This window comes from Perca flavescens, chromosome 3 (genome assembly GCF_004354835.1).
Source record: "Perca flavescens isolate YP-PL-M2 chromosome 3, PFLA_1.0, whole genome shotgun sequence".
In the NCBI taxonomy this organism is placed as follows: domain Eukaryota; kingdom Metazoa; phylum Chordata; class Actinopteri; order Perciformes; family Percidae; genus Perca; species Perca flavescens.
This window is the reverse complement of record NC_041333.1, coordinates 42696498-42724476: the sequence shown is the minus strand read 5'-3', so window position 1 is coordinate 42724476 and position 27979 is coordinate 42696498. Positions and strand designations below refer to the sequence as shown.

At 40.1% G+C, this 27979-nt stretch overlaps 1 protein-coding gene across 1 annotated transcript in view; it reads left to right on the top strand.

Annotated features, from left to right (window-relative positions):
• The window catches only part of LOC114553062 (NACHT, LRR and PYD domains-containing protein 3-like), a 256918-nt gene that overhangs the window by 216147 nt on the left and 12792 nt on the right, over positions 1–27979 (top strand). Inside the window, exons 11-13 of the mRNA XM_028574157.1 lie at positions 24464–24637; positions 24973–25146; positions 26023–26196. Coding sequence (XP_028429958.1) covers positions 24464–24637; positions 24973–25146; positions 26023–26196 — 522 coding nt within the window. The remainder of the gene's footprint in view (positions 1–24463; positions 24638–24972; positions 25147–26022; positions 26197–27979) is intronic.

The following is a 27979-nucleotide window of genomic DNA, read 5'->3' as shown; positions in this document are numbered from 1 at the left end:
TTTTGGTTATTATGGAAAGTTGGTTGAACGTTCTGGGAACGTTCGTTTTTGGTTACATCGAACGTTCTAACGTTGCAACCTTTAGAGAACGTTCCCCTAACGTTGCAACCTTTAGAGAACGTTCCCCTAACGTTGCAACCTTCAGGGAAAGTTCCCCTAACGTTGCAACCTTTAGAGAACGTTCCCCTAACAGTGCAACCTTCAGGGAACGTTCCCCTAATGTTCTTTTTTACATTCCCCTAACCTTTAACAAACTTTAACAACAATGATACTAATTTTATTATTACTTTAAACCGTCTGCAGAGCAGGAATGAATTATTATATATTATCAGGAATGAATGAACAGGCAAACTTGATGGGATTTAAAACTTTAATTTGCAATATACAAAGAAGAATAAACAAAATACAAAATAGATAAGGATGTAGAGTGCAAAGTAATAGTGCAAGATGCATATTGGAATGATAAAGTATGTAATGTGTAGGTGAATGGCCAAAGCAGTTCAGGAGAATGATGGCAGAGGGAAAGAAGCTGTTCTTGTGTCTGATTGTTTTTGTGTGCAGGGATCTGTAGCGGCAGGAGGGGGGGAGGAGGCAGGAGGAGGGGAGGAGGGGAGGAGGCAGGAGGATGGGAGGAGGGGAGGAGGCAGGAGGAGGGAAGGAGGGGAGGAGGCAGGAGGATGGGAGGAGGGGAGGAGGCAGGAGGATGGGAGGAGGGGAGGAGGAGGGAAGGAGGGGAGGAGGCAGGAGGATGGGAGGAGGGGAGGAGGAGGGAAGGAGGGGAGGAGGCAGGAGGATGGCAGCAGTGTAGAAGATGGCCAACAGCTCTTGCTTCCGCAAAAAAGAAATAAAATAAATAGAGCTCCATGGTTTTGAAGGCTCAGTCCTTGTCAGCTGACCTAAAAAGAAAGAAACAAAAGTTTGATATGTCATACCTGACTAACAACCCTGTTTTTATTCTGATCACAAATATTGATATTTTTTTATTATTATGATTATTATTAACATCACAGAAGAATTTCAATTTACCGTCTGTGTGGGGCAAACTTTAGCCCTCGCCCAATCAAGTCCTCCGCGTCTGCTGCAGTCAGCGTGGGAAGGTTTTCTGGGAGACCACTAGAGTAGAAGTCAAATGAAAACCTCTTAATCAGCCAAGCTAAGCAGAATACTGATGTGAACAATAACATAACACCTGCCTGTTATAACCCTGCAGATAGTCAGGTCCTGGAAGGCCTTCTTTCCCTTTCTGCCCCGCAGGCTGTACAGTTTTAGAACATCATTGGTTGCCACTCGCCGTAGCATGTGCTGTGATGGCAGTACCTCCGGTCCAACCTCCGGGCTTGTCGGGAAAAGTTGCTGTAAAACATATAGAAACACAAATTATACACGTGGAACAAAGTGGAGAGCTTGTACAATCTCATTTTGTAAGAGAAGTCAGTTCTGTTCTAATTTAAGTTATGCAAAAGCCACTGTACCTTTAAATGGGTCCCAAGAGGAAGTGGCAGGCCGAGCTCGTGTTAGAATACACCCATCCAGCTCTGGGTGACCGGCTGGTTTCCTGTGTGGTGTTGACTCATCTAAAAAGAAAGTAGATATGAATATTGGTCAGTTCATTTATGGTAGATTTCTTGCAAATGTCATTGCATAACTACTCTGTTACATTAGACAATTGCAAAAAAAAAAAAAAAAAACGTACATGCAGGTGGTGGAGGCAGTGATGTCTACTGACCTGAAAAAAAGGCAGGAAGAGACAAAGCCATCAGAACAGTCCCATGATAAGCCCCAGGCTGAGGGTCAGTAGTTCCATGGTAGGAATAGGACTCTGGTTTCTTAAATGCATGTATAAATGTTACCTTACAGACTGGGCTTCCACACACACGCTCCGTCCTGGAATGCTTTCTTGCTTGTGGACCGGAGTCATCTGAAATAAAAGACCATACAATTTGTACTGATTGCATAAATAATATTTGAATGTATACAGTGTAAACATAAACATTGTATGTGACAGTATTTCTCAGGACTTTTGCATTGTAGCCCAGAGACTTTCTAATGGGGAGACACAGCATCCATTGAAATACATGGGGTTGTAAAGCCAGTAGGCAGCTGTGGAGCCTACACATATTCCCTCTCTTCCTGTATGCTTCCCCGTTCACTTAAATAGGAAAACAGCTTGCCGATAACTGCCCAAAGTACATTGCAAGGTGGCCGCCGAGTGACTTGCCTAAAATGACTGATTGTACTGGCTATCATGTATGTACTGTACACTAAAAGTAATTGAAAGAGCTGTTATGTCTTATTTGTAACAACAACAACAACGCAAGCAGGTTAACACGATGACACAAAACATACAATGTAGCAAAGCATACACGTCGTGCACAGCAGCAAAGAAAGTGCAATATATCTGCTGTCCACTTAAAGCGTAACTCTCGCCACAATGCAACCTAGGATCTTTTTGTGAATGTACCCAAGTCAAACTTTCGTTTAAAAGCATAATTAAGACGGAAACGTCACTTTTAAGATTGATCGTATTGTCGTTTTCAGGTCAAATGGCCTTTTGAATGGGAGAACTAGAGGCTACTTTTATCGCATCAAAATCACTATATGTAAAACACTAAGAAGGCCCGACACAACATGAAACGTTGCACTAAGTCTCACCAGGGGATTTACACATGAACTCGAGCATTGAGAACATTGTTTGTGCACAAAGAGTTTACCAAAAAGAAAAAGGTTTTAACAAGTCGCTGCTTGACTGGCAAGATGGCGACGAGGGGAAAAACAACTGCTAACGTGAGTTGTTCAAAACCTTTTTTGGTCAACCTGATCAAAACCGGAATATAACAAAGCACTACGAGGGAAAGGGCTTACGGTTAAACCCAAACCGTTGCATTACAACCATAACATCATGAAACTGTAACATATTCCACTTACTTTTTCGTAAGATCATTTGGCGAAGCAAATTGAATCTTCTTGGTCTGTGTATCAAACGGAAGTCCGGAGGACAGGACTTGAATCGGTCACCTGAGAGCAGAGGCACACGTCTTCCCCTACTGGCGGGGTGGGGGTAACGGTTGGATTTAAACACTGAACTGATTGAGCCACTTGTTAGAAGTGAAATGGAAGAAGTGATTTGTCTTAGTTTGGAGTACTTCTTCCACTGCGTCACTGAGTCTGTTTAACGATAAAGTTTGTTCATCACATTTAAAAAATGTTGGAACTCGACGTGTGGAAAGTCCCTCTGTTGTTGGAGTATTTCTGGTTCTACAGGATTCTTTCTGTCTCCTCCTCCTCCTCCTCCTCCTCCTCCTCCTCCTCTTCCTCCTGCTCCTCCTCCTGATGAAGCTGAAACAGGTTGGTTGTGTTGCTGTCAGAGACACACATGATAAGATGTCTGGGTGTCCCAGAGGTCTTCCAGGTCCAGCTGCAGCGTGAGAAACCCTCCAATCAGAGCAGTCCAGTACGTAAGTCTTTCACTTTATCATTTTCATATTGTGTTGAGTTCAGGGAGCAGAGAGTCTGTCTGTTTTCTCTCCACGTTAGTTATCTGCTCAGCCAGCTGCTGGAACTTCACACTGTGCTATTAGTACATTTACTGCAGTAACATGTCTGAATACTTGCTTTAATCTCAGAAGGAAAGCTTGTACTTGTTATTGTCCTCCATTTATCTTCCACTGCGTCACTGAGTCTGTTTAACGATAAAGTTTGTTCATCACATTTGAAACATGTTGGAACTTGACGTGTAGAAAGTTCCTCGTGTTGCATTCATGGGACAAAGGAAGAACAAACACACACTGACAACAACAACCACAGTTACACAGAGAGAGGAACCAAAGCTCTTATTGTGAAAATCTGCTTCCTGACAGGTGGAGCTGTGACTCATCAGGAAACAACTCACCTGAGTTGTTCTACGTTATCATTTTGGACTGTTTGAAGAAACTGTAAGTATCTGTTTGGTACTTTAACACCACGTTAGTCTTTGGTCTCTTCAGGGTTAGTTTCTGCCTCTGTAATGTTAAATATAATGTTTCTACTTCGCTTCTTATTTCCTGAGAAAGTGTTAAGGACTCTTGTGTTGAAGATTAATCTCCATGTTGTAACATGAACTACTACAGAGGAGGTTTTAAATCCTTTACCAGGTGTTTATACGCCTGACTGTCCCAACCGTGAGGCTGCAGTCAGAACCCTTTACAGCTGTGTAGTTGAGATCTAAATGAAGGCTGAGTTTGAAGATGGGGGGGGGGTCCGAGCCTGTCTCCTGCTGTCAGAAAACACACCGTCGTCTCCACCAGCGTAAAGTCAGATCCGTGAATCTTAACTGTTCTTGGGGAAATGAGAACACGTGTATTGGGACGGTCTGTGTGTGTGTGACTGTGTGTGTGTGTGTGTGTGTGTGTGTGTGTGTGTGTGTGTGTGTGTGTTGTGTGTGTGTGTGTGTGTGTGTGTGTGTGTGTGTGTGTGTGAGAGAGACCGTGTGTGTGTGTGTGATTGTGTGACTGAGTGTGTGACTGTGTGTGTGTGTGTGTGTGTGTGTGTGTGTGTGTGTGTGTGTGTGTGTGTGTGTGTTCGTCTGTGTGTGTGTGTGTGACTGTGTGTGTGTGTGACTGTGTGTGTGTGACTGTGTGTGTGTGTGTGTGTGTGTGTGTGTGAGACTGTGTGTGTGTGTGTATCTGTGTGTGTGTGTGTGTGTGTGTATGAGACTGTGTGTGACTGTGTGTGTGTGTGACTGTTTGTGTGTCTGTGTGTGTGTGTGTGTGTGTGTGTGTGTGTGTGACTGTGTGTGTGTTTTCTGTGTGTTTCTGTGTGTAACTTTGCAGCAAATTGTCAATTCGGCAACGATTTTCGCAAGACTGCCTATATTAAAAATCTAAACACTTCATTTCTCGCTAAAAAGGTTTAGAAGTGAATTTAGTGATGAATAACTCTGATTTCTGAGGCTGGTGACTCAGATGAACTTATCCTCAGCAGCAGAGGTGACTCTTGGTCTTCCTTTCCTGGGGCGGTCCTCATGTGAGCCAGTTTTGCTGTAGCGCTGGATGGTTTTTGCGACTGCAGTTGGGGACACATTCAAAGCTTTCGCAATTTTCTGGACTGACTGACCTTCATTTGTTGAAGTAATGATGGCCACTCGTTTCTCTTTACTTAGCTGATTGGTTCTTGCCATAATATGAATTGTAACAGTTGTCCAATAGGGCTGTTGGCTGTGTATCAACCTGACTTCTGCACAACACAACTGATGGTCCCAACCGCGTTAATAAGGGAAAGAAATTCCACTAATGAACCCTGACAAGGCACACCTGTGAAGGTAAAACCATTTCAGGTGACTACCTCATGAAGCTCATTGAGAGAACACCAAGGGTTTGCAGAGTTATCAAAAAAAGCAAAGGGTGGCTACTTTGAAGAATCTAAAATATAAGACATGTTTTCAGTTATTTCACACTTTTTTGTTAAGTACATAATTCCATATGTGTTCATTCATAGTTTTGATGCCTTCAGTGAGAATCTACAATGTAAATAGTCATGAAAATAAAGAAATCGCATTGAATGAGAAGGTGTGTCCAAAATTTTGGCCTGTACTGTACATAATGGATATTTGAACGTATTTTGCTGGGGTCCCGGTGGTAGAAGAAGCTGGAACTCATTATTTGCAGTACATCACAGGTCAGGATCAGTTTTTCATCACCAACAATACACAAACATACTGAGTAATTGGGTTATGTATATGTAACCGGCCTGGCCTCAGTTCCGGTTACCTGTGCTGTGTGTAACGTGCGAAGCAGACGACTGGAGACTCAGGTTTTGGCACAGGACATTTATTGCTGTTGAGTGTTTTAGAGAGGAGAAACACAGCGTTGGTAATATGCCCTCAACACACGCCTAACAACATAAAGAGAACATACAAATACTTATATGAGCTCAGTGCAGGACACAAAATGGAGAATGACAACGCAGATTCATGTGAAAACATAGCATGTAAGCTAGCTCACTAAAACACTCAGAACTGAATAATAAACAAAAATACATGGAAGAGAATGAAGCAGTCTAACTGTTAAAAACCTATACTAACCACAATCAGCCTGTCTAATCACTTAAATACACATTAAACACTGTATTTTATACATCCATCTTGCGCTTGCTGGGAGCAAAACTGCAAACGTGATAGAGAGAGCAAAAGACTGATCATTGAGAAAGAAGCAGAGGGAACTGTAAACAAAAGGACAGAATATCAAACAAATAAAAGACCAATAGTTTACAACTACACACGTTTTGTTTGCAAGTTTTAAGTTTTACCTTTTGAGGTGACACTTTTTTAGTGTTTTATGTTTGATACTTGAGAAGTTTTGCTTGGAATTAAAGGCACAGAAATAATCCCATAGGGTTCCTGTTTGACCTCTCAGACTGACTTCAGATCAGAAGATGAGTGGTTTGGAGGAAGAGGAGGATGGAGCAGAGTCTGTAGTATCTGGCTGTCTGTCTATGAAGAGTGACTGTTCCAAAGGAGAACCTCTGACCTTCAGTAATGAACCTGGACCCTCAGACACAAAGTAAGACCACTGATACTAACTCATTTTATGAATCAGTTTCCAATGTCACGTTGTTGTTGTTACACATTCACACATTTGTTCCATCTTCCTCTTTGTATCTGTGACAGCTGTCAGTGACCCAGAAAAACTCTCTAATCTAATCTAAGAGGACTAATACACACTTTAAATCCTCCTAATTATTGACAGTAGCAGCAGGTTGTGTGTTTAGAGCTTCATAAAGGGCTAAAAAAGAGCATTTATCAAAGATTGAAGCAATATGAACTAGAACTGCAAGCAGTTACGACGGGGCCCAAGCCTCCGACGCCATTCGCCTCCGATGCCTTTCGCCTTCGATGCAATTCGCCTCCGATGCCATTCGCCTACGATGGCATTCGCCTTTGATGCCAGTTGCTTGCGACGCCCCGGGGAGTTGGGCCAGTCGCCCCTGATGACCCGCGAAGCTGCGCCAATGCGGGACCTGATGCATTACGTAGGGGGGAGAAACGTTGGTGAATATCGAGAGGTTTGATGCACGAGGTCTGGGGTACCCTGCCGTTGCAAATCCACGCCAGTCGCCCCCGATAATCCGGGGAGCAGTGCCAATGCGGGAACAGAAGCATTACGTATGGGGGGGGTGGCAAACATTGGTGGCTATCGATAGGTTTGATGCGCAAGGTCAGCGATACGGTGTGAGTTGCGATGTCTGCAGTACATTGCCGTTGCAGATTATTTACATGGAGTCTGGTGGAGATATACTGGCTCTATACACGCTAAAAGTCCTGATTATTTACATGGAGTCTGGTGGAGATATGCTGGCTCTATATAGCTAAAAGTCCTGATTATTTACATTGAGTATGGTAAAGTTGTTCGCATTTCAAAACCTTAGGAAATGGACAGCGGCCGACACGAGCACACGCGCCTATTAAGTCGATAATAAAGCCGTAAAGTAGGCTTTCAACTCAGTAGAAGGTAAACATCACTAAATATTGAGAAGTGTGAGCTGCAAGGTCTGTGAAACATTCCCATTGCAAATATTCCATTAACATTGATTAACAGGGCAAAACACTTGTACGTTGATTATAGCGCCCCCTAATGGCGGATCTTTGCAAAATTTGGTACAAATCCTCAGAGCGGCATGCCCAACGAGCAACGCGCTACAGTTCTATATATTTTTTGAGTTATCCGTGGAAAAATAAACATATTGAACATTATAACTCATAATGGACAAACTATTAAGATTTCTTACACACAGTGTATCAATCTTGGATATAACAGTATGGATTAATTTAAAAAATACCCGAAAAACTCTGGACTTCAAGGCTGGACGCAAAACCTTGTGTAAGGGCTAGGAAGACAAAGAAAACACCAGCAGAAAAGGGCAACTGTTAGCTTTTAGCTCCAAAAGACCCTACGCTTCGACTATTTATGATTATGAAGTTATAAAATTATTATTAAGAAGTGCCGTTTACGTTGCATACAACATGCTCGACCTCAGAATGGATTAAAAGGCCCAAACTGGTATATAAAACATATGTTGACTATAGCGCCCCCTAATGGCCGATCTTCGCCAAATTTGGTACAGCGCCTCGGAACGCCATGCCGAGCGAGCGCCACAAATTTTGTGTTGATTGCTTTTACTGTGGCAGAGATATCGCAATTGCAAATTTTCCATTTAAATGCATTGAGTTAGTGGGCGAAACAAATAAACATTGCGTATAGCGCCCCCTAAAGGCCGATCTTCGCCAAATTTGGTACAGCGCCCCAGAACGCCATCCCGAAAGAGCACCACAAATTTTGTGTTGATTGCTTTTACTGTGGCAGAGATATTGCAATAGCAAATTTCCCTTTGAAATGTACTAAGAAAATTGGCGGGAAAACAAATAAACGTTGCTTATAGCACCCCCTAAAGGCCGATCTTCTCCAAATTTGGTACACAGCATCGTAGTGGTATGTTGAACAAGGATCTCAAGTCATTTGGTGATAACTTTAAATTTAACCGAGATATGATATGATACGTGTGTCGTAGCTAACTAGGACAATTTGTTTGGTTGTCAAATTGGCATACTTCAACGTAGCAAAACGATTTCCATAACTTTTTGTCAGGTCCATCTGGAGATGCTAACTACCAGGTTTCGTGCAGATCGGTCGAACGGCCTAGGACGAGTTCGCGAAAGTTGGTTTTGCAACGCTGCGCCGATACTGCAAAAAAACGTTTGCGCGGAAATGGGCGGGGCCTATATCAGGCAATTCAGCTTGATTCAAGGAACACGTGGATGTAAGAATTTCTAATGTTTGATGTGTATTGTGGGAGGTAATGACAAAAAACCATTACAGCGCCACCTAGTGGTCCACATGTGTAATTTGTGGTAGGTGTGATCCACGGCCCATTGTCCATCTACCCTGTAAATTTAAAGTTGTTCACATTAGTGTAAGTGGTGAATCTAGAGTTGGATCACATTGGGTCCCATAGGCCACGCCCACTTTGACCCCTCGGTACTCTATTCTAGGGATGGCCTCAAGATTGGCCCCAGATGGTACGCGTCAAATTTCGTATAAATCGGATGAGCCGTTCATGAGATATAAACTTTTTGTAGTTGTAGCGCCCCCTAGTGACCGATTTTTGTAAAACGCATGGGGTCCCTCCAGAGGGGCATGGCAAAGAATAATCTAAAGTTTGGGGTTGATAGCTTTCATTTTGGCTGAGATATGGAAAAGTTGGTGTTTTCATAGTTAGCTACGCAAATTTGTTTGTGCGTTATATGCGCAATTTTTATCGTATAAAATTTCTTTCCATAACTTTTAGTCAGGCCAGTCTGGAGATGTCACGGTCCAAGTTTCGTGCAGATTGGTCGCTCGGTGTAGGAGTAGTTCAAGAAAGTAGGTTTTTGATAAATTGCGATTTTTAAGGCATAAAAGTCTAGGCGGAAATGGGCGTGGCCTATATCACGTGATTCAGTTGGATCCAGGGAACGCGTAGATGTATTGTTTTTGAATGTCGGGTGTACGGTGTGGAAGTTATAGGGCCAAACGCGTTTTTGTCTGAAATAGCGCCACCTAGTGGTGGAAATGGGTCAATTTTTGCAACTGAGGTCCTTGCGGGGTTTGGGACCAGTCCTGAAAATGGCAACTCCCCACTATGTACGGTTTAGGCTGCAGTCGGAGTTTTAGGCGGAGAAGAATAATAAGTAAGAAGAAGAAGAAGAAGAAAAAAAATCCTTAGAAAAACAATAGGGTTCCACAGCCCTGCTGTGCGAACGGCGTAGCTATTGCTACACGCCGTTTCTTCCAGACTCGGGCTTGGACCCCTAATAAAAAGCTGTTGGTGTTTGCAGAGTTGAGGACAACAGACAGAGAGCAGAGTCTGTAGTATCTGGCTGTCTGTCTATGAAGAGTGACTGGTCCAAAGGAGAACCTCTGACCTTCAGTAATGAACCTGGACCCTCAGACACAAAGTAAGAGACTGTTTTACTGTCAGCTGACCTGATGAAGATGAAGACTAAATGTTCTGATGAAAGATTAATATTCATGATGCAGAACTATTAGTTCAGATACTGTTTCTAACTCAGATGGATCTTTTCTGGCTTTAAAAGCACAATGTTGAAGTTACTGTAAGAGTTTTTTTAACTATTTAAAATCTGAAAATGTGTGTCAAATATATTTATTTTCTCAAAATAAAACAACAGCCTCTATCATTTTAGTGATGAAGAAATGTTTTCACAGAGAGAGGAAGAGGAGTGATGTTTCTGAGGAGGAGCAGCTGTCCAGATCCAGAATCAGAGCTGGACTGCAGACAGCCAATCAGAGCAGCTCTGACCAAAGTAAGTCTGTCCATCTGTCTGCTGATGTCTTCATGTCTGAACACACCACTGGTTGTTGTAATAATGAGACATGTGTTGAGTCAGACAGCACAGACTAGGGCTACACAACATATCATTTATTATCGTTGATTAGTGTTAACTAATGCAATACACACATCAAGAAAGACACTCAGATTGTTTGTGTTAATAAAAGAGATAATTTAAAGGGGTGATAGAATGATTATATAGGGTATTTTACACTGTTCCTTAAGGTCTCCTAATGGGGTATGTAACATTGGTTGGGCTGAAAATTACCCGAATGCTATTTTATTAGGCCCTTAACTATCCTGTGAATATGGCTCTATTTGGAACAAGAGCTTTTCTTCCAAATATGGTATGCTCATGAATATTCAGAATGAGCTGCACACTGATTGGTTTGAGCTAACTACATAGAAACACATGGGAGACTCAACAGCAGGTGTCATATTTCAGACACTGCAAAGTTATACATTGTTTGTCGGGCTATTTCGTTATTAAATTCACTTCTGAGACTTTTTTAAACGAGAAATCAACTATATAAAGCTCAAATATGGGACGTTTTACGAAAATTGATGGATAATTGCAAATTTGGTAAGACTGTGTGTCGGAGTTCAGCGGCCGGTGCTGCCTGTGTTGCTGCCTCGCCGCCTGGCCTGCCTTCCTTCACACACCCCGGCCTGCTGTGAGGTAGATAGAGCTCTATCTCGGCTGGCAGCCCACAGCAATCCTTACCCGCGCAAAGTCACAGTTTTTGGGCTAATGGACTACCGAACGCTGCTGCCCTGACAGAGCTCCAAGGCCTGCAACTCCCCTCTTCCTGCTAGCTAAATGGCCCATTGTGTGTGAGTGAGAGCGCGGTCAGCGAGCTTGTTACACCAGTTCCAGTTAATCTTGGCTGGCTGCCAGCTGCCGGCATAACTAGAGTAGCTATATTTACAGTTTGAATTTCGTCAAGCCACTTATACAACATCTAACTAAATGTTTTATAAAGCTAACAATGGTGTCCGATTTCAAGTTAATGAATATTTGTGAAGATTAGCGGTTTCGTTAGCTGCGACTGTCCCTTCAATCCTAGCTATGGGTAGCTACAAATCACGGATAGTTAGCTTCATTTTCGGCGTAATTCGAGTATATTTACAGTTTGAATTTTGTCACGCCACTTATACAATAACTACCTAAAGGTCCTATAAAGCTAACAACGGTGTCCGATTTCAAGTTAATGAATTTTTGTGAATTTCAGAGGAATTCTTAGAGGAGGCTAGCTTGCTCTCATTGATAGAGCTACATTCAGCTGCAGGCTCTATCAATGAGACTCACAGACAAGAGGCGTTTATTTCCCCAATCGTTTGTTTAAATAACTCAACACATTATAATTACACACATTAAAAGATTAACTGGAACCTGTGGTAAGAGATTGCTGGTGTAACAAGCTCGCTGACCACGCTCTGACTCACACACACCGGGCATTTAGCTAGCAGGAAGAGATAAGTTGCAGGCCCTGGAGCTCTGTCAGGGCTGCGGCGTTTAGTAGTCCGTTAGCCCAAAAAATGGTGACTTTGCGCGGGTATGGAGTGCTGTTGGCTGCCAGCCGTAACGGAGCTCAATCGAGCTCACAGCAGGCCGGGGTGTGTGAAGGAAGGCAGGCCGGGCGGCGAGGCAGCAACCCAGGCAGCACCAGCCGCTGATCTCCGACACACAGTTGGACAAAATTTGCAATTAGCCATCAATTTTAGTAAAGCTGCCCATATTTGAGCTTTACATAGTTAATTTCTCACATAAAAAAGTTTCAGAAGTGAATTTTGTAATGGAATAGCAGAGATCTGCGTGACCTAGATTCAGAAGACTACCTGATCTCAGGTCAGTTGTGTAGCCTATGTAAATGTTGGGGCATGACTGTTCTCTTAATACACCCATGGGCTGACAAAGGTTCCGGTTTTTGGGAGGTTAACGTCAACTTCCAACTTTGTTGAGATTCGCCCGTTTTCAGCAGCAGTTTCAAAATATGAGATTTTCATAGTAAAGGGGTGTCAGTGGGACTTTTAGCTTCTATGTATGTCCTATTTACCCACTGAACTGTCGTTATTCAACTATGACAGGGTAAAATCGGTTTTGCATTCTATCACCCCTTTAAGTAAAACAACAAAATGAAACCCTCATTCTTTTTTGTCTTTTATATTCAATTCAATTTGTTTAATATAAGAAAGTTAGAAAATCATTTCCTTTCATTTGTTTTTAACTCAACAAGCGTGTTTTATTTTAGCAGAATACTGAAAGCAGCAGAACTGAGAACACTTCATGTTTGTGTGATTATGTATCATATATAATGCTATCAAATGATTAAAATATTTAATCGCGATTAATCGCATTAATGTCATAGTTAACTAACGATTAATCGCAATTGATCACACATTTTTATGTATTCTAAATGTCCCTTGATTTCTTTTTTTCCCATTATATTTTTTCGTTTTAATGCTCTTATCAACATGGAAAAGTGGATCGGCTTGCTTTGTGCAAATGTTTTTTTTATTTAAAACAACATTGGCATATACGTAGTGTTAAATTTCACACTAACATTCTCACTTGGAACTAATAATCTGTCACATAATGTAATGCTGTTACCAATATTTTCCACTGCAGATAGTACTGCCTCATGCCTGAGGCGAGCGTGGCTGGTCGTCATAGCGACTATGGTTTCCCCCGATTAATTTCCTGATTCTCCTTCTCCATAACCAACATGAAATCAAGGAGAGGGTTAACTTTTCCAGCTACAGGTTTCCCACCGTGGTCAGAAAGAACAGAGGAGACACTTTGTTTCTCTCACGGACTGTAGAGTCACTACTCGCTCCGAAGTTAATCGCCGTGACTAGCTACTAGAGGTGTGAATGATTTGATTACGATTATCAGGTCAGCGATTCAATTCGATATCTCGATGCATCACAATGCTTCAAAATAATTTTTTCTATTAAAGCCATATAGGATATTTGACTTGACAAACTTGCATTGTCAATTGCAATGCCCAAGCTGCAATACGTAACTTTAGACTGGAATGATGAAGTGTTTGGGTTCATTTCTTTAAAGTAGCTACCACGAAGGTTTACCTATTTTGGATTAGTCATATACCACCCTACTTTTAACCAGCAAATCTATTGTGCTGTATTGGAATAACTGACCTCAGACAACTCTTTAACAAAAAAAGGTACTGCTTACTGAACAATAACTTAAATGTATAAATAACATTTAGCCGTTAGATTGAATAACAAGAAAAAACATAACCCAAATCACACCCTTCAAATAGGCTAACTGCAATATTTCTTCAAATAATATTACACACAACTACCCCTTTACCCGTTTCTCTATCAGTTTCCACTTAAAACACTCCAGCTACACAAAAGGATTCCTCCCCTACAGCATTTCAATGTAAAACTTACTCAAACCCTATTAAACCACTGCGTTAACACAAACCTACACACACACACACACACACACACACACACACACGAGAGGAGAAAAAAAAAAAAAAAAAAAGTTGCGGGCTCATGTGGACATGCAGCAGCCAGCAGGACGTTATTTTCAGTGAAGCAAACACACAGAAATCCAACTTACAGTTAGGGTTAGTCCCAGAAACACAGCTCAAACACGAACACCAAAACCAGTCACCAGCTACAGCAAAGTCCTCCTCAGCAGGGAAACACGCTGTCGTCCTCTCCGGTCCAAAATCAGCGTCCTCCGAACCAGCAACCTCTCCGCCGTTAGCTCCAACTTTAGCTAGCTAGCTAATCCATTAGCTCCAACTTTAGCCAGGCACACTAGCACAACGTTTGTTCTAAACCACTGCTGTTAGACAGGAAAAGTGCCGTAGTGTAGCTACACCTCTTCAGCTTCGTTATTCCACTTAGATCGTTTCCAAGCTAACTAGCGTCTCTCGATGTTTCTCATTGTTTTCTTTCCTCTTCTCGATTTGCGATCCTCTCCACTCTGCCGTGTCTCCGCTCAGCCGTTTTGCGGTCTAGCTAGATCCGAAAGAACGTTAATCCTATATTAGAAATTCTTTGGTTAATCCATCTTTAACTGTGTATTGGTTAATCGTGCGATAAAAAAAAATTGTCAGCGTTAAAATGGGTTTGCGTTAAGGCCATTAATAACACCTTAAACTGACAGCCCTAATCGTATATATATCAATATTCATGTATTCTCCTTATATATTATGCTGCACTAGCAAAGACATTTAACATAAATATTGTTACAGTTTACGTCCATCTGAAATTTAACTGGCTTATTTTCATATTGGTAGTAAAAATAATCATCGGATTGTCAACTTTTCTCTTTCTTGTTCTGTCTCTCACCTTTGTCCTTTTTTAGTGAATGTTGGTCATCAGAAACATAAGATCAGGCTGAAGGAGACATTTGAACGTGTCACTGAAGGAGCTGAAACAGGAAGTAGAACCCTCCTCAACAGGATCTACACTCTCCTCTACCTCATAGAGGGACAGAGTGAAGAGGTTAATACCCAACATGAGGTGAGGCAGCTCGAGACAGCTTCCAAGAAGAAGACCCTCCATAACTCTCCAATCAAGTGCTGTGACATCTTTAAAGCCTCACCTGACCAACAGAAACACATCAGAGTGGTTCTGACGAGCGGCGTCGCTGGCGTTGGAAAAACCTTCTCAGTGCAGAAGTTCTGTCTGGACTGGGCCGAGGGTTTGGAGAACCAAGATATCAGTCTGGTGATTCCTCTTTCCTTCAGGGAGCTGAACTTGATCAGAGATGAGCAGTACAGTCTTCTGGAGCTGCTCCGTGTTTTCCATCCAACATTACAGGAGGTCCCAGCAGAGCAGCTCGCTGGCTCTAAACTTCTCTTCATCTTTGATGGCCTGGATGAAAGCAGACTTTACCTGGATTTCAACAACAATGAGGCTGTTTCTGATGTCACACAGAAGTCATCAGTCAACGTGCTGTTGACAAACCTCATCCAGGGAAGCTGCTTCCCTCGGCTCTCGCCTGGATAACTTCCCGACCTGCAGCAGCCAATCAGATCCCTCCTGCGTGTGTTGACAGGGTAACAGAAGTACAAGGCTTCACTGATGCCCAGAAGGAGGAGTACTTCAGGAAGAGAGTCAGTGATGAAGAGCTGTCCAGCAGAATCATCTCCCACATCAAGACCTCCAGGAGCCTCCACATCATGTGTCTGATCCCAGTCTTCTGCTGGATCACTGCTACAGTTCTGGACCACATGTTGACTACAGACCAGAGAGGAGAGCTGCCCAAGACCCTGACTGACATGTACTCACACTTCCTGCTGGTTCAGACAAAAAGGAAGAAGCTCAAGTATGCTGAGGGACATGAGACGAGTCCACAGGAGCTGACGGAGGCTGACATGGAAGTTCTTCTGAAGCTGGGGAGGCTGGCGTTTGAAGAGCTGGAGAAAGGAAACATCATGTTCTACCAAGAAGACCTGGAGCGCTGTGGTCTGGATGTCACAGAGGCCTCGCTGTACTCAGGGGTTTGTTCAGAGATCTTCAAAAGAGAGAGTGTGATCTTCCAGAAAACAGTCTACTGCTTCGTTCATCTGAGTGTTCAGGAGTTTCTGGCTGCAGTCTACCTGTTCCACTGTTACACCAACAGGAACACACAGGTACTAGAGGACTTCCTGAGGAAGAGAGCAATAGATGATGATGATGATTATGATGGTGATTGGGACAATGATCATTACCCATCCCTGGATGTCTTCCTGGAGAGAGCCATGGAGAAATCCCTTGAAAGTAAAAATGGCCACCTGGACCTGTTTGTCCGCTTCCTTCATGGCCTCTCTCTGGAGTCCAACCAGAGACTCTTAGGAGGCCTGCTGGGTCAGACAGAAAACAATCCAGAAATCATCCAGAGAGCCATCGACAACCTGAAGAAGAGGAACAGGTATCACATATCTCCTGACAGAAGCATCAACATCTTCCACTGTCTGACGGAGATGAACGACCACTCAATCCATCAGGAGATCCAAGAGTTCCTGAAGTCAGAGAACAGATCAGAGAAGAGACTCTCTGTGTTCCACTGCTCAGCTCTGGCCTACATGCTGCAGATGTCAGAGGAGGTTCTGGATGAGTTGGACCTGATGAAGTACAACACATCAGAGGAGGGAAGACAGAGACTGATTCCAGCTGTGAGGAACTGCAGAAAGGCTCGGTAAGTCCAGATGTGATTATCATTTTAAATCAGTGTGAAGCTGAGACCATCAGTATTAGAGTAAACATACAGACTTTACACACACATGAACAAAATAAAACTTACACACTATAAAAGATAAACCTGCTTATTGTAAATAATTCTACATGTTAATCTGCAAATGTCTTTGTTGTCTCAAACGTGATAATGAGACGATAATGATCTTTGTGTTTGTAGCTAAAGTATCTTCTCTCATCATGTAATCACAACAGACAGCCTTTTTACAGTGTAATGTGTCTATTTTATATACAAACAGAAATGTATTATTTGTGATCTGCTGAACTAATATCACATGAAGTTTAAGCTTTTTCATAATTTTCAGGTAGTTATTTTTATCATATTTTTATGAGCAGATTCTGAACTATTTCATTTTAAGTTTTAAGTTTCTGTTAATTTTCCCATTTTATACAATATCTATCAGGGCTGGTTTAAATAATAGATTTTTCTCATTTAAATAGATTTTCATTTGAATGATCCAATATGGATAGATAAAATCCAGAATAGGTTTCTTTCTGTATAATATATGAAACTAGAAGACCTCAGGAATCCATTGGTATCAACTATGTCATGCTAGCTGTTAGAAAGTTTAGATAATGCTCCAAAGTTACATTACAAGTTTTTCCTCATTACGGATGTTTCTTCCTAAAAGGAGTTTTTCCTCACCACTGTTGCACTAAGTGTTTGCTCTTGGGGGATTACTGGAATTTTTGGGTCTTTGTAAATTATAGAGTGTCTAGATCTACTCTATCTCTACAGTGTCTTGAGATAACTCTTATGATTTGATACTATAAATAAAATTGAATTGAATAAAAAGTACATCATCTTACAACATCTCGCTCAAGAATGGACCAAGGTTGAAAGAAAACGGTAGTTACCCTTTAATGTAACTTTGCTTTGGGGTAAATTCTTGATGTCAACATTGAGACTTAATAATAGAGACAGAGGCAAGTCCCATCTGAGGGGAAAACATCTCTCCGCTCTGTTGACTTGTATTGTGTGAAGGTTTCCTCCTCTTTGTTCCGTCTGCCTGAAAACAACAGAAACATGTCTAAAAGCTGCTCTGTGGTGATATTCACTACAAAAAGGCTAAATAACCCAGAAGTTAAGTTTTCATAAGCTGCTGACCTAAAAAACTGAGCTTTTATGAAGAAAAAAGTGGATACAGACGTGATGAATCAGCGGAGAGAATGGAAAGACTTTAGGATCCCACAGCATCATCACACCAACCTAACAATATGTCTGACGTTTTGTGTGTCAGCTTAACTTACTGATAGAAGCAGAGAGTTCCCCTCCGGTGGGCGTGGCTTTCTGAGTATGACGCGATGCGCTCTGCCTCTATGCAGCAGGTTAGAGGGAACTTTGTACAGCTGTATCATCTCTTTCATATCCAAGCTAAATTAGTTTTACAACTGAAATATCCTAAATAAACATTGATTTGATAACAAATCATTATTTGATAAGAGAGAGAATGTGGGGGTAGGCCAAAAAAACCTCTCCATCCTCGTTAAATTAAAGCTGCAACTTTACATTGTTTAGTTTCCAACAATGAGCATATCTTGATATGGGACAAGCTTTTTGAAGATTGTCCCATTTCTGGTCATCCAAAAATTAAAACTAGACAATTAAAAAAAGACAAAGCGTTTCTGTCATGCTGGAGGCAGGGAATAGTGGGCCCAAATGCAGAGACGAGGCAGGCTTTGATTTTATGTTCCTCGAGCTCAGAGAAGAAGTGAGTTGTAGTTATACTATAAATGCAAGTCTGCAGTCTTAACTTTTTAATAAAAAAGAAATCCAGAATGGATCTCTGTCTGTATGGCATGGCCATTTTTGAAAGGGGTGCCATGTCCTCTCACCTCAACCTATTTGAATCTAACATCAGACCCTTTTGGTTTTTGATCAAATGTGATAGTCTGTTTTTTAAGGATACATGTTTCAAATTTGATTATTCTTTAAATGTTGTTTATCTGTCATCACAGGATTATTAACTGTGCATTCTCTGAGACTGACTGTGAAGTCGTGGCCTCAGCTCTGAAATCCAACCCCTCCCATCTGAGCGAGTTGGACCTGAGTTACAACAACCTGAAGGATTCAGCAGTGGCGTGTCTGTGTGCTGGACTGCAGAGTCCAAACTGTAGACTGGAGAGTCTGAGGTCAGTTCATGTATTGTGCTCACATACAGTGTATTACTCACTAGGGCTGTTGGGACAAATTCCAAAGTCAATTGACAAAAGTCAAACTATCCCCCCCCTCTCTGAAGTCACCCCTTTTCACCCACAGCCATCGACTTGCTTCTTGTGCTGCGCATTAGAGGGCTTTGATGGTTTGGCGTAGGGTTTGGCCTCACACTCCCAATTCCTTAAGTAGCCTGATGGTTGACTTGCCCATGAAGAAACTTCAGTCATGCTTACAAACGTCTGCGCCAGTGCCTCGGTCCTAGCGGCATCACTGTCGTGCCAATAATGACGTTAAATCAAACTCTTGTCTAATATTGCTTCATTCAGTCACGATTAATTATCATGTTTCCAACTTGACTTGTTTAGAGTAGATATTTAAACATGCTGAGAAGGGATTTCATATACTGTATAACCAAAAGTCCAGACTCAACATATAAACACAATGGTTATTTGTCTTCTTTAAATGTTTTCAAATCATTTTGTTCTTATTTATAATATGTCGTAAAGAATGAAGTATGAACTGTGGCTAAGATTGAGAACCTCATTTTTTTAAATCTTATTTGAATGTGGATATCTGATGTATTTTTAATCATCATTCAGTCACAATTACTTATCAAGTTTCCAATGTGTTTAGAGTAATATAGCAATAATTTAAATATGTGTAAAGGGAATTTATATTCTCGAACACCAAAAGTCCAGACTTAACATTTAAACACAAATGTAGGAATAACCATATTTCTTTTTCAATTGACAACACTGGAAATGATAAAGGCACTTGCAGATTCAATACCGTCCCTCCAACAAAACTCTGTTATTGTGATTTCTTAATCATTAAATGGACAATATGTAACTTTCTGCCACTAGGGGTCTCTCAGTCAAAACAATGGATTGTAAACTTTTGATGACATTGGGAAGTTGCGTGGAATTATGGGAGTTGTAGTTTTTATTGTTAAACACCATCCCCGATTAGAATGTATCTGTTCACAGATGAGTTTACCCATTCAAGGTTATTCACGTTACGTTAGTAATGTTTATTCATGTCATTCTAATAAAATAGCTGCAGTTTCCCCAACATAATAATGTTTTTCTTGATTTGATTTGTATTGTGAGCTGACCAGTTAGCTATTGAGGCATCAAGCTAACATTAGCCAAGAGCTAAAACCACAGTGACTATCACAATATATTGCACATGTCAATGTCACCTTTTGGATGTTTTCAACATCAGGGCAAACAGGGTTAGTTGTAACATGTGGGTGGGGATTGCCGGGGGAATCTCCCAGCTGCCCGGAGTAATCTCCCCCTTCACTTTGCTGTAACCTTAAATAGCCGTTTTGGTTCTTAATCCACCTTCTGCTGGGTTAATTTAGCTAATTTATTTATTTTATTTATTGGTAGCACTTTATAATAACCTTATCCATAATTCATCATTTATTAAGCATTAGTTAACTATTATTTAATGGTTTGTCCATTATTACTTATTAATTGTTCATACATAGTTCATCATGAGTAAAGTATTTGTTCACACAGTTATAAATGGTTTGTTCATAGTAAACAAGCCTATTACTAATTAATTGTTCTTAAATAATTCATCAGAAGTAAAGCATTTGTTCACGTAGTTATAAATGGTTTGTTCATAGTAAATAAGCCTATTTGAAGAATATGTTTGTAAATACATGATTTATTTTAATAGATAATGAAATAACCATTTGTAAATGAAATAATTTTCCCTATTACTAAATGCTTTGTTCATCATTTGTAAAGCATTGCTCCTATATTAATTCTCATGAATAAAGCATTTGTATACACACTCATAAATGGTTTGTTCATAGTAAATAAGGCTCTCGAAAATTATGTTTATAAATAGAAGTTTGACAATTTCTAAGTATTGCAAAAACATTAGTATATTAAATTTTATAAACTATGTACTACTATGTACTATGTACTAAGTAATTTATTTGTTTATCATTTGTAAAGCATAGTTCCTACATTCATTCTAATCAGTAAAGCATTTGTAAATACAGTTAGTAAATGGTTGGTCCATAGTAAGTAAGCCCATGTAAAATGTTTATCAGTATATTTTTTAATAATTCCTACATGATGCATTAACCATTTGTAAATGAAGTAATTTTACCATTATCAACTAGGTACTCAGGAACGTAAACGGCTGTTTAAAACTAGGAAGTTAATGATTAACAGACTATCTAGACCTACATTTGTTCATGTCTTAAATAAAATGTTATGATTTAGAAAAAGGCCTAAACTAATAGCTTGGGTGTTAACACATCTGATACAAATACTTACCAATAATGTAATCCATGATTAACTCATGAGGTACTACTGGTTAGTTAAGTATATTGTGTGAGCCCATCTAAAGTGAGTACTTTCTATGCTTTACAAACCATTTATAAATGAGTTCCAATGGCTAACAGAACCTGGACACACACATGTATTGTTTTATTTGGACATGCCTTCAGAAATATGCCTATGGATAGTTAGTGTTAATACATCTTTAACAAGCACTTACCAACACATCAATCCATGATTAACTCATGAGTTACTACTGATTTTTTGACTACATGATGTGAGCCCATCTAAAGTGAGGACTTGCTATGCTTTACAAAGCATTTATAAATGAGTTGCAAAGGCTAGCAGATACAACAGAAATACAAGTAAAAAAAGTATTTGTAACCCGTAATTACGATGTAATAGGAATGTACATTTATGAAATAGCTCGTAGTAATGTTATGTAGTTGATATCAGTGTGAATTTGGACCAGAACCAGAAGAAAACTAGATTGTTAAGAGCCAGAGAATAGAACATCAATAAAGAGACTAGGAAACCAGGATAAAGTTTGAGAAGTGTATTAATATACACAGAAACATGGCATACACATATACAGATAAAACATAGGTATGAAAAATAACAACTAAAATAATAAAGTGAACACGTAAAAGAAACCCTTTTCAGTTCTATGACCTCAATTGTTCTTTGATGACAAGAGTTCAGAGATGTTCAACGTTGGGGCCCATATGAGTTTGGTTTCTGTTTGTCCTACCACCATGAAGAAGGAATCCAGGGCAATCCGTATAAGTTCTGAGTCTCGATCCTGTAGCTCGCCACCCAGCCCACTGAACTGAAGAATCAATGTAATCCAATATCCCTTTCTGGACCGGTCCTCCCGAATGCACTTTTCCTCAATGGGACAATGCAGTCACCTCTTGCTGTTGTAGAGCTGAAAGCGTTTGGTACTATGTTGACAAACTGGCTCAATACATGAGGAGCAAGTCCAAGTAGAATTTTGTACATAAGACAGAGATCTGTATATCTAATCAAATTTTCGAAAATTAAAAGGTTGTACTTTTTTAAAACTGTAAAGACAACTAAATGCGAAGGGTGGAGAAATTCGACACAGAGGAGATTTTTGGCACGAACACTGGTAGCGCTAACGGAGACGTAGCTGACATTATAGATGGACTTTGTTCTGACTCGGGTGCCTGGGTCTGATATGGTCTGTTTCCCGACGCTTCATTAAACTGCCGTTAGCGTCGTTAGCACCCCAGCACTGGAGTTAAGTGCTGGCCGGGTACAGATTGCTGTAATGTTAGTGGCTGGCTGCTAGCTGACTGGGGGCTAACAGTGACTATATGTCCCAGGGCTGTTGCTGTCATCCTGAGTGAAGTCTATCTCCACTGAAAAAGAATACAACAAAATTCCTTTGAACCAAGTGAGGGCGGCGCTCAAGCATTAACTTAGTTTAAAAAATGAAACATGACCTATGAATTGTGGCTGAGATCCAGAAATAATTAATACTTTAATAATAATAATTTAATAATGGATGTTTGTTTAGTTCTGATTATACAACAAGTAGATGCGAGCGGTAGTTATGTTTGAAAAATTCCACGATCTCTACCGTTACAAAGCTAACATTAGCTTAAGATGGCTGGCTGACTAACGTTAAACAGGGAGGGACTACAAATTGTCTCTTTTGCTTTTCTTTATTTTGAGAGTGAATTGCCCCACAATATGAATACAGTTTGATTATAACTTTTATTTAGTTGGTAACCTTTGTTGTATAATCGCTTTATTACACGAGAGGGTTTATTTATTTATTATCACTTAAGTCATTCTTATTAACCTCGGTGCTACCGCCTCGGTCCTAGATGCATCACTGTTGTGCCAATAGTGACGTTAAATCAAATCCTTTCGTGTGATATTGCTTAAATCAGTCATGATTAATTATCATGTTTCCAACTTGTTTAGAGTGGAGAAGCAGATATTTAAACATGCTGAGAAGGGATTTCATATATTGTATCACCAAAAGTCCAGACTCAACATATAAACACAATCATTATTTGTCTTCTTTCGTGATTTTTCTCTAAACTTTAAGCTTTATTCAATTTAAACTTCCCGTCTCATGTTAGAATTTAAAATGTAACTTTTCTGAAATCTTTGAATGTTTCCAAAGCATAGTGTTCTTAATTATAACATGTCGTAATGCACAAAGTATGAACTATGGCCAGAGCTGTATAGTAACGAAGTAGAACTACTTCACTCCTCTACTTAAGTATTAAAAGGCCGTATCTGTACTCTACTGGAGTATTATTTTTTTCTCCTACTTCCACTTTTACATGAGTACATATTTTCGATGAGTTTAATACTTTTACGCCGATACATTTTTTATGTGCTGCATCGTTAGTCGTTACTGTTGTGAATTCCTCACGCTACAAAGACTGTGTATGTTACAGTGTGTGTGTACATTAGTTACGTATGCTAATTACGTGTTACATGATGTAAATTTGTACTCTTTCTATTTAGTTATTGTTGCAGCAGATGACGATATTCCTGAGTTGTTTCAGTCTGCAATGAGTACTGAATGTTAACCATTTTACCCTGTGATGTGAAGCTGCTAGTTTATCTGTATTTTGCTAGCTATCTTGCTAACTTTCCTGTTCATCACACATATTACCAACTGTGTGTGATACAATTTTTGGGGCTTTGATCGTTACTGTGCTGGAGAGGATGTTCATTTTACTTGCACAGTGTGATAATTGTACATTTTATTTCAGTATTTGTTAATACTTGTTACTTTAATATAATGTATTTAATATTTGTTAAGTCATTTGGCTACCGACTTGGCTAAACCTTTGACATAATATAAACATCATGATATTCAAACTTTTGACTGCTTTCTTTAATAACTAAATAACACATTACTTGTACTTTTACTTTCAGTACTTGAGTAGTACATTTTAAAATAAACTACTTGCAATACTTAAGTGCAAACAATGTTGAATACTTTAGTATTTCTACTTAAGTGTGGTGCTTAAAGAGCACCTCTACTTCTACTCAAGTCACTTTTTTGATAGAGCACTTGTACTTTTACTCAAGTATGGGTCTCTAGTACTTTATACACCTCTGACTATGGCTGAGATTGAGAAACTAATACTTTTTTTAACAATCAGTGAATATAAATACTGGGTATCTTTTTACTCCACATTCAGTCACAATAAGTTATCAAGTTTCCAACTTGTTTAGAAAATTGATTTTATATTCTCTGTCACCAAAAGTCTAGACTTAACATGTAAACACAATCGTTATGTCTTCTTCATTACTGCTCCTCCAAAAAAGCTCCGTAAGTGTGATTTATTCATCATTAAATACTCTGATATCTTTCATCAGGAGTTAAATGTAATGACTTGTTTCCTTACTGTTGTCTCTCCAGACTGAGTGGCTGTAATCTGTCAGAGAGAAGCTGTGAAGCTCTGTCCTCAGTTCTCAGCTCCCAGTCCTCCAGTCTGAGAGGGCTGGACCTGAGTAGCAACAACCTGCAGGATTCAGGAGGGAAGCTGATCTCTGTTGGACTGAAGAGTCCACACTGCACACTGGAGACTCTCAGGTCAGATGAAGTACAATAATCTTTGGAAACATAGTATTGAAAATTAATTTGAAAACATTAAAAAAATCTGAATGCTTCCAAAGTATTTCATTCTGATTTAGAATCACTTCATAAAGAATGAAATATGAACTGTGGCTGAGATCCACAAATCATTTATATTTTAATATCATGTGACTTTGATTCATGACTCAGTCTTGATTAGTTATCTACAACTTGTTTAGAATAAAACAGAAAAGATTTAAACTGAAAAGGGTTTTAATATATTAAATATACCAAAAGTTCAGACTCAACATTTACACAAATATTATCTGTCTTGTTTCCTATCATCTCTCCAGACTGTGTGGCTGTAATCTGTCAGAGAGAAGCTGTGGAGCTCTGTCCTCAGTTCTCAGCTACCAGTCCTCTAGTCTGAGAGAGCTGGACCTGACTAACAATAACCTGCAGAATTCAGGAGTGGAGCTGATCTCTGTTGGACTGAAGAGTCCACACTGCACAATGGAGACTCTCAGGTCAGGAGTCACTAACCCATTCAACTGATATCCATTTAAACTCTGATTAACTTCAGTTGAAAAAACAGCTGACATGTAGCTTTGTTTCTGCTGATACGATAATCTTCAGCAGTAGTTATTAATTATATATTTATTAATTTCTAGACTCAGAGTTACTTTCCATGAGGAGTTTTCATTGTTAACGGTTGTTGTTAAATAATTAAATAGAACAGATGATTTTAAATGTGTATTCTAAATCTGGACCAAAATGTACCTGGACAATAGCCTTGTTGATGCCAGACCCTTGTCAGTTGTAACTGAGAGTGGGTCTGGGAAAGGTTCATTGACAGCTAATTTCCAAAGGGGCGTCACCAACGGACGCTGCTCAAATGCCTATGGGCGCATTGAATAGTCCTTCAACCAATCAGACCAAGATCTGGGTGACGCTTTTCACATCCAATATCACATTAAAAAAAATGATTTTGGTTTTTAGTGTTGTCCCTCCTTGCAGGTGTTGCATATTGCAAACATGTTATTTTCTGCACACACACTGAAGAATTTCCAAACAGCTGACATGTTGCAGGTTAATACACGAGGTTCCCTACATGTGCGAGAATAACGCGGACACCAACTTCATACCTATCGTCGTCGCGTAAAGCTCATCTCAGCGGTTGTGATTGGTGTAAAGCCCGCCTCAGTGGTTGTAATTGGTGCCTCGATTTTGGGGACATTGGAAATGGGTTTGAATGGGCTCTTCGCCAGACTGACTTGCAGAGCAAATCTCAAATTTGCTGGAAGTTCATCATGGTTTACCGAGGCTACCTGGACAAAAAACCAAACAAACATGGCTCCACGTGTTGACAGAGAATTCCTGTGTGTTGTTCTGTGTATTTGCAGTCTGTCAGGCTGTCTGGTCTCAGTGGAAGGCTGTTCTTCTCTGGTCTCAGCTCTCCACTCCAACCCCTCCCATCTGAGAGAGCTGGACCTGAGCTACAATCATCCAGGAGACTCAGGAGTGAAGCTACTGTCAGAGGGACTGAAGGATCCTCTATGGAGACTGGAAACTCTCAGGTACAAACACTAATGAACATAAAGAAAATATTTGTGTAATGAAGTTTTAAAGGAGTTCATCTCCAGGAACTAAAATGATAACTCCCTTTTGTTAATAATTGATGTAGTTTGGACACATCTCTGTATGTTAAAGGAACTATCCGTGGTTTTAAGAAACATCCTTTTTTCCTCTTTCCCGGGATCAAATCATTCTCATCTCGAAAGAGAAAAGTCCAGGACAGGTTTAGCCTAGCTTAGCACAAAGCAATGTGCTTTCTACGCTGTGAGAAGAGTGTATGGATGAAGCATCAATATAATCTTTTGGCAGACTAGTTAGCTAGAGGTTTAAAATGTCAGTTGCGGGTGCTGCATGGCTCATGTGATCGATCAGAAACGTACACTGACATCTGGACCGATTATTCCTTAAAGTTCCTCTTGTGCTGGGTGAGTACCGACTCTGAGTTCAAAAAGTCTTTCCTAGTCCCTGCGGTGCAAACACAATATATGTGTGTGAGAGTGATGTACTGTTGATGTTTATCTACAGAGAAAGGTCCACTGTTCCACCAAATGCTTGCTCTTGGGGGGATTGTTGGGTCTCTGTAAATGATAATGTGGCAGTGGCGTTGGCAGCCCTAATCCTGTTCGCACTGTGCGTACATTTTGTTCTATGAGACACTGATCTAATGATAACAATGTGTAAATGCGCAATCTGTAAATCAGAGGTTAGCCATCAGGGCCAATAAGGCCTCCTCTGCTGGCCAAGAGATTGTTATATTTTCATAATTAAAGGCCAATATATTAATTTCTAAAAAAAAAATATATATATATTTATCAATTTCATTTTATATATTGTATACGCTACAAGTTTGTTTACATTTTTAGATGTAAAGTTAATGAAAGAAAGTTGGATGTACTTTTTTTCACATGATGAGCAGCTTTTGGTAAATTTAATGTATTTTCCAGCATTTTAGTGAAATGATTTTATAGCTATTACTGCTTGCTTTAGGTGTTAAAGATTTCAGCAGTGTCAGAGGCTATTGTGCCTTTGTATGTGCGCGATGACGTGTGTGTTAAGCCTCCGCTGCTTGGCTGGAATTTGTGGGGAGGCCTGTTGATCGCTGATTGTGTTATTTGTGTTTTTGATTGCTTTGTGGTCACCGTATGAGTAAATATGACCGGTTGTTGTGGGTTTGTTTTGGTTTCTTTGGTAATTCCATTCATTTTGACTTCATGTGATGCAGCATCCTGTCATACTGCGTGAAAGTGATGGCTTCAGTCAGCGTGTGTTCATGTCTCTGCAGTAGTGTATTAGGTGTCTCTAGGTGTTGAGCCTTGTGTTAAATCACGTTATTCCACACCGTAATGTCCTAATGTCATGGTGAGGTCATTCAAAGGGGATTTAATTGTAGGATAGTACTAGTCAAGTTATGTTTGGTTCACACTTCAGCTCTTTGCCCAAACTTGAAAAAGGCCTCTTCAAGGACTGAAGGACACAAGGGACAATTCAGATTTTTTCTGACTTCTCTTTTATTTAATTCCGGTTTAGTTTGTTTTACATGGATTTTAATTTGTAGGTACAATCAGCAGATGATTTATTAATAGCAATAGAAGATTGTAGTTAGTTAGTTAGTGGTAGTAGAAGTAGTAGTAGTAGTAGTAGTAGTAGTAGTAGAAGATTGTAGCTAGCAGTAGTAGTAGTAGAAGATTTTAGTAGTAGTAGAATATTGTAGTTAGTTAGTAGTAGTAGTAGTAGTAGAATATTGTTGTTAGTTAGTTAGTTGTAGTAGAAGTAGCAGTAGTAGTA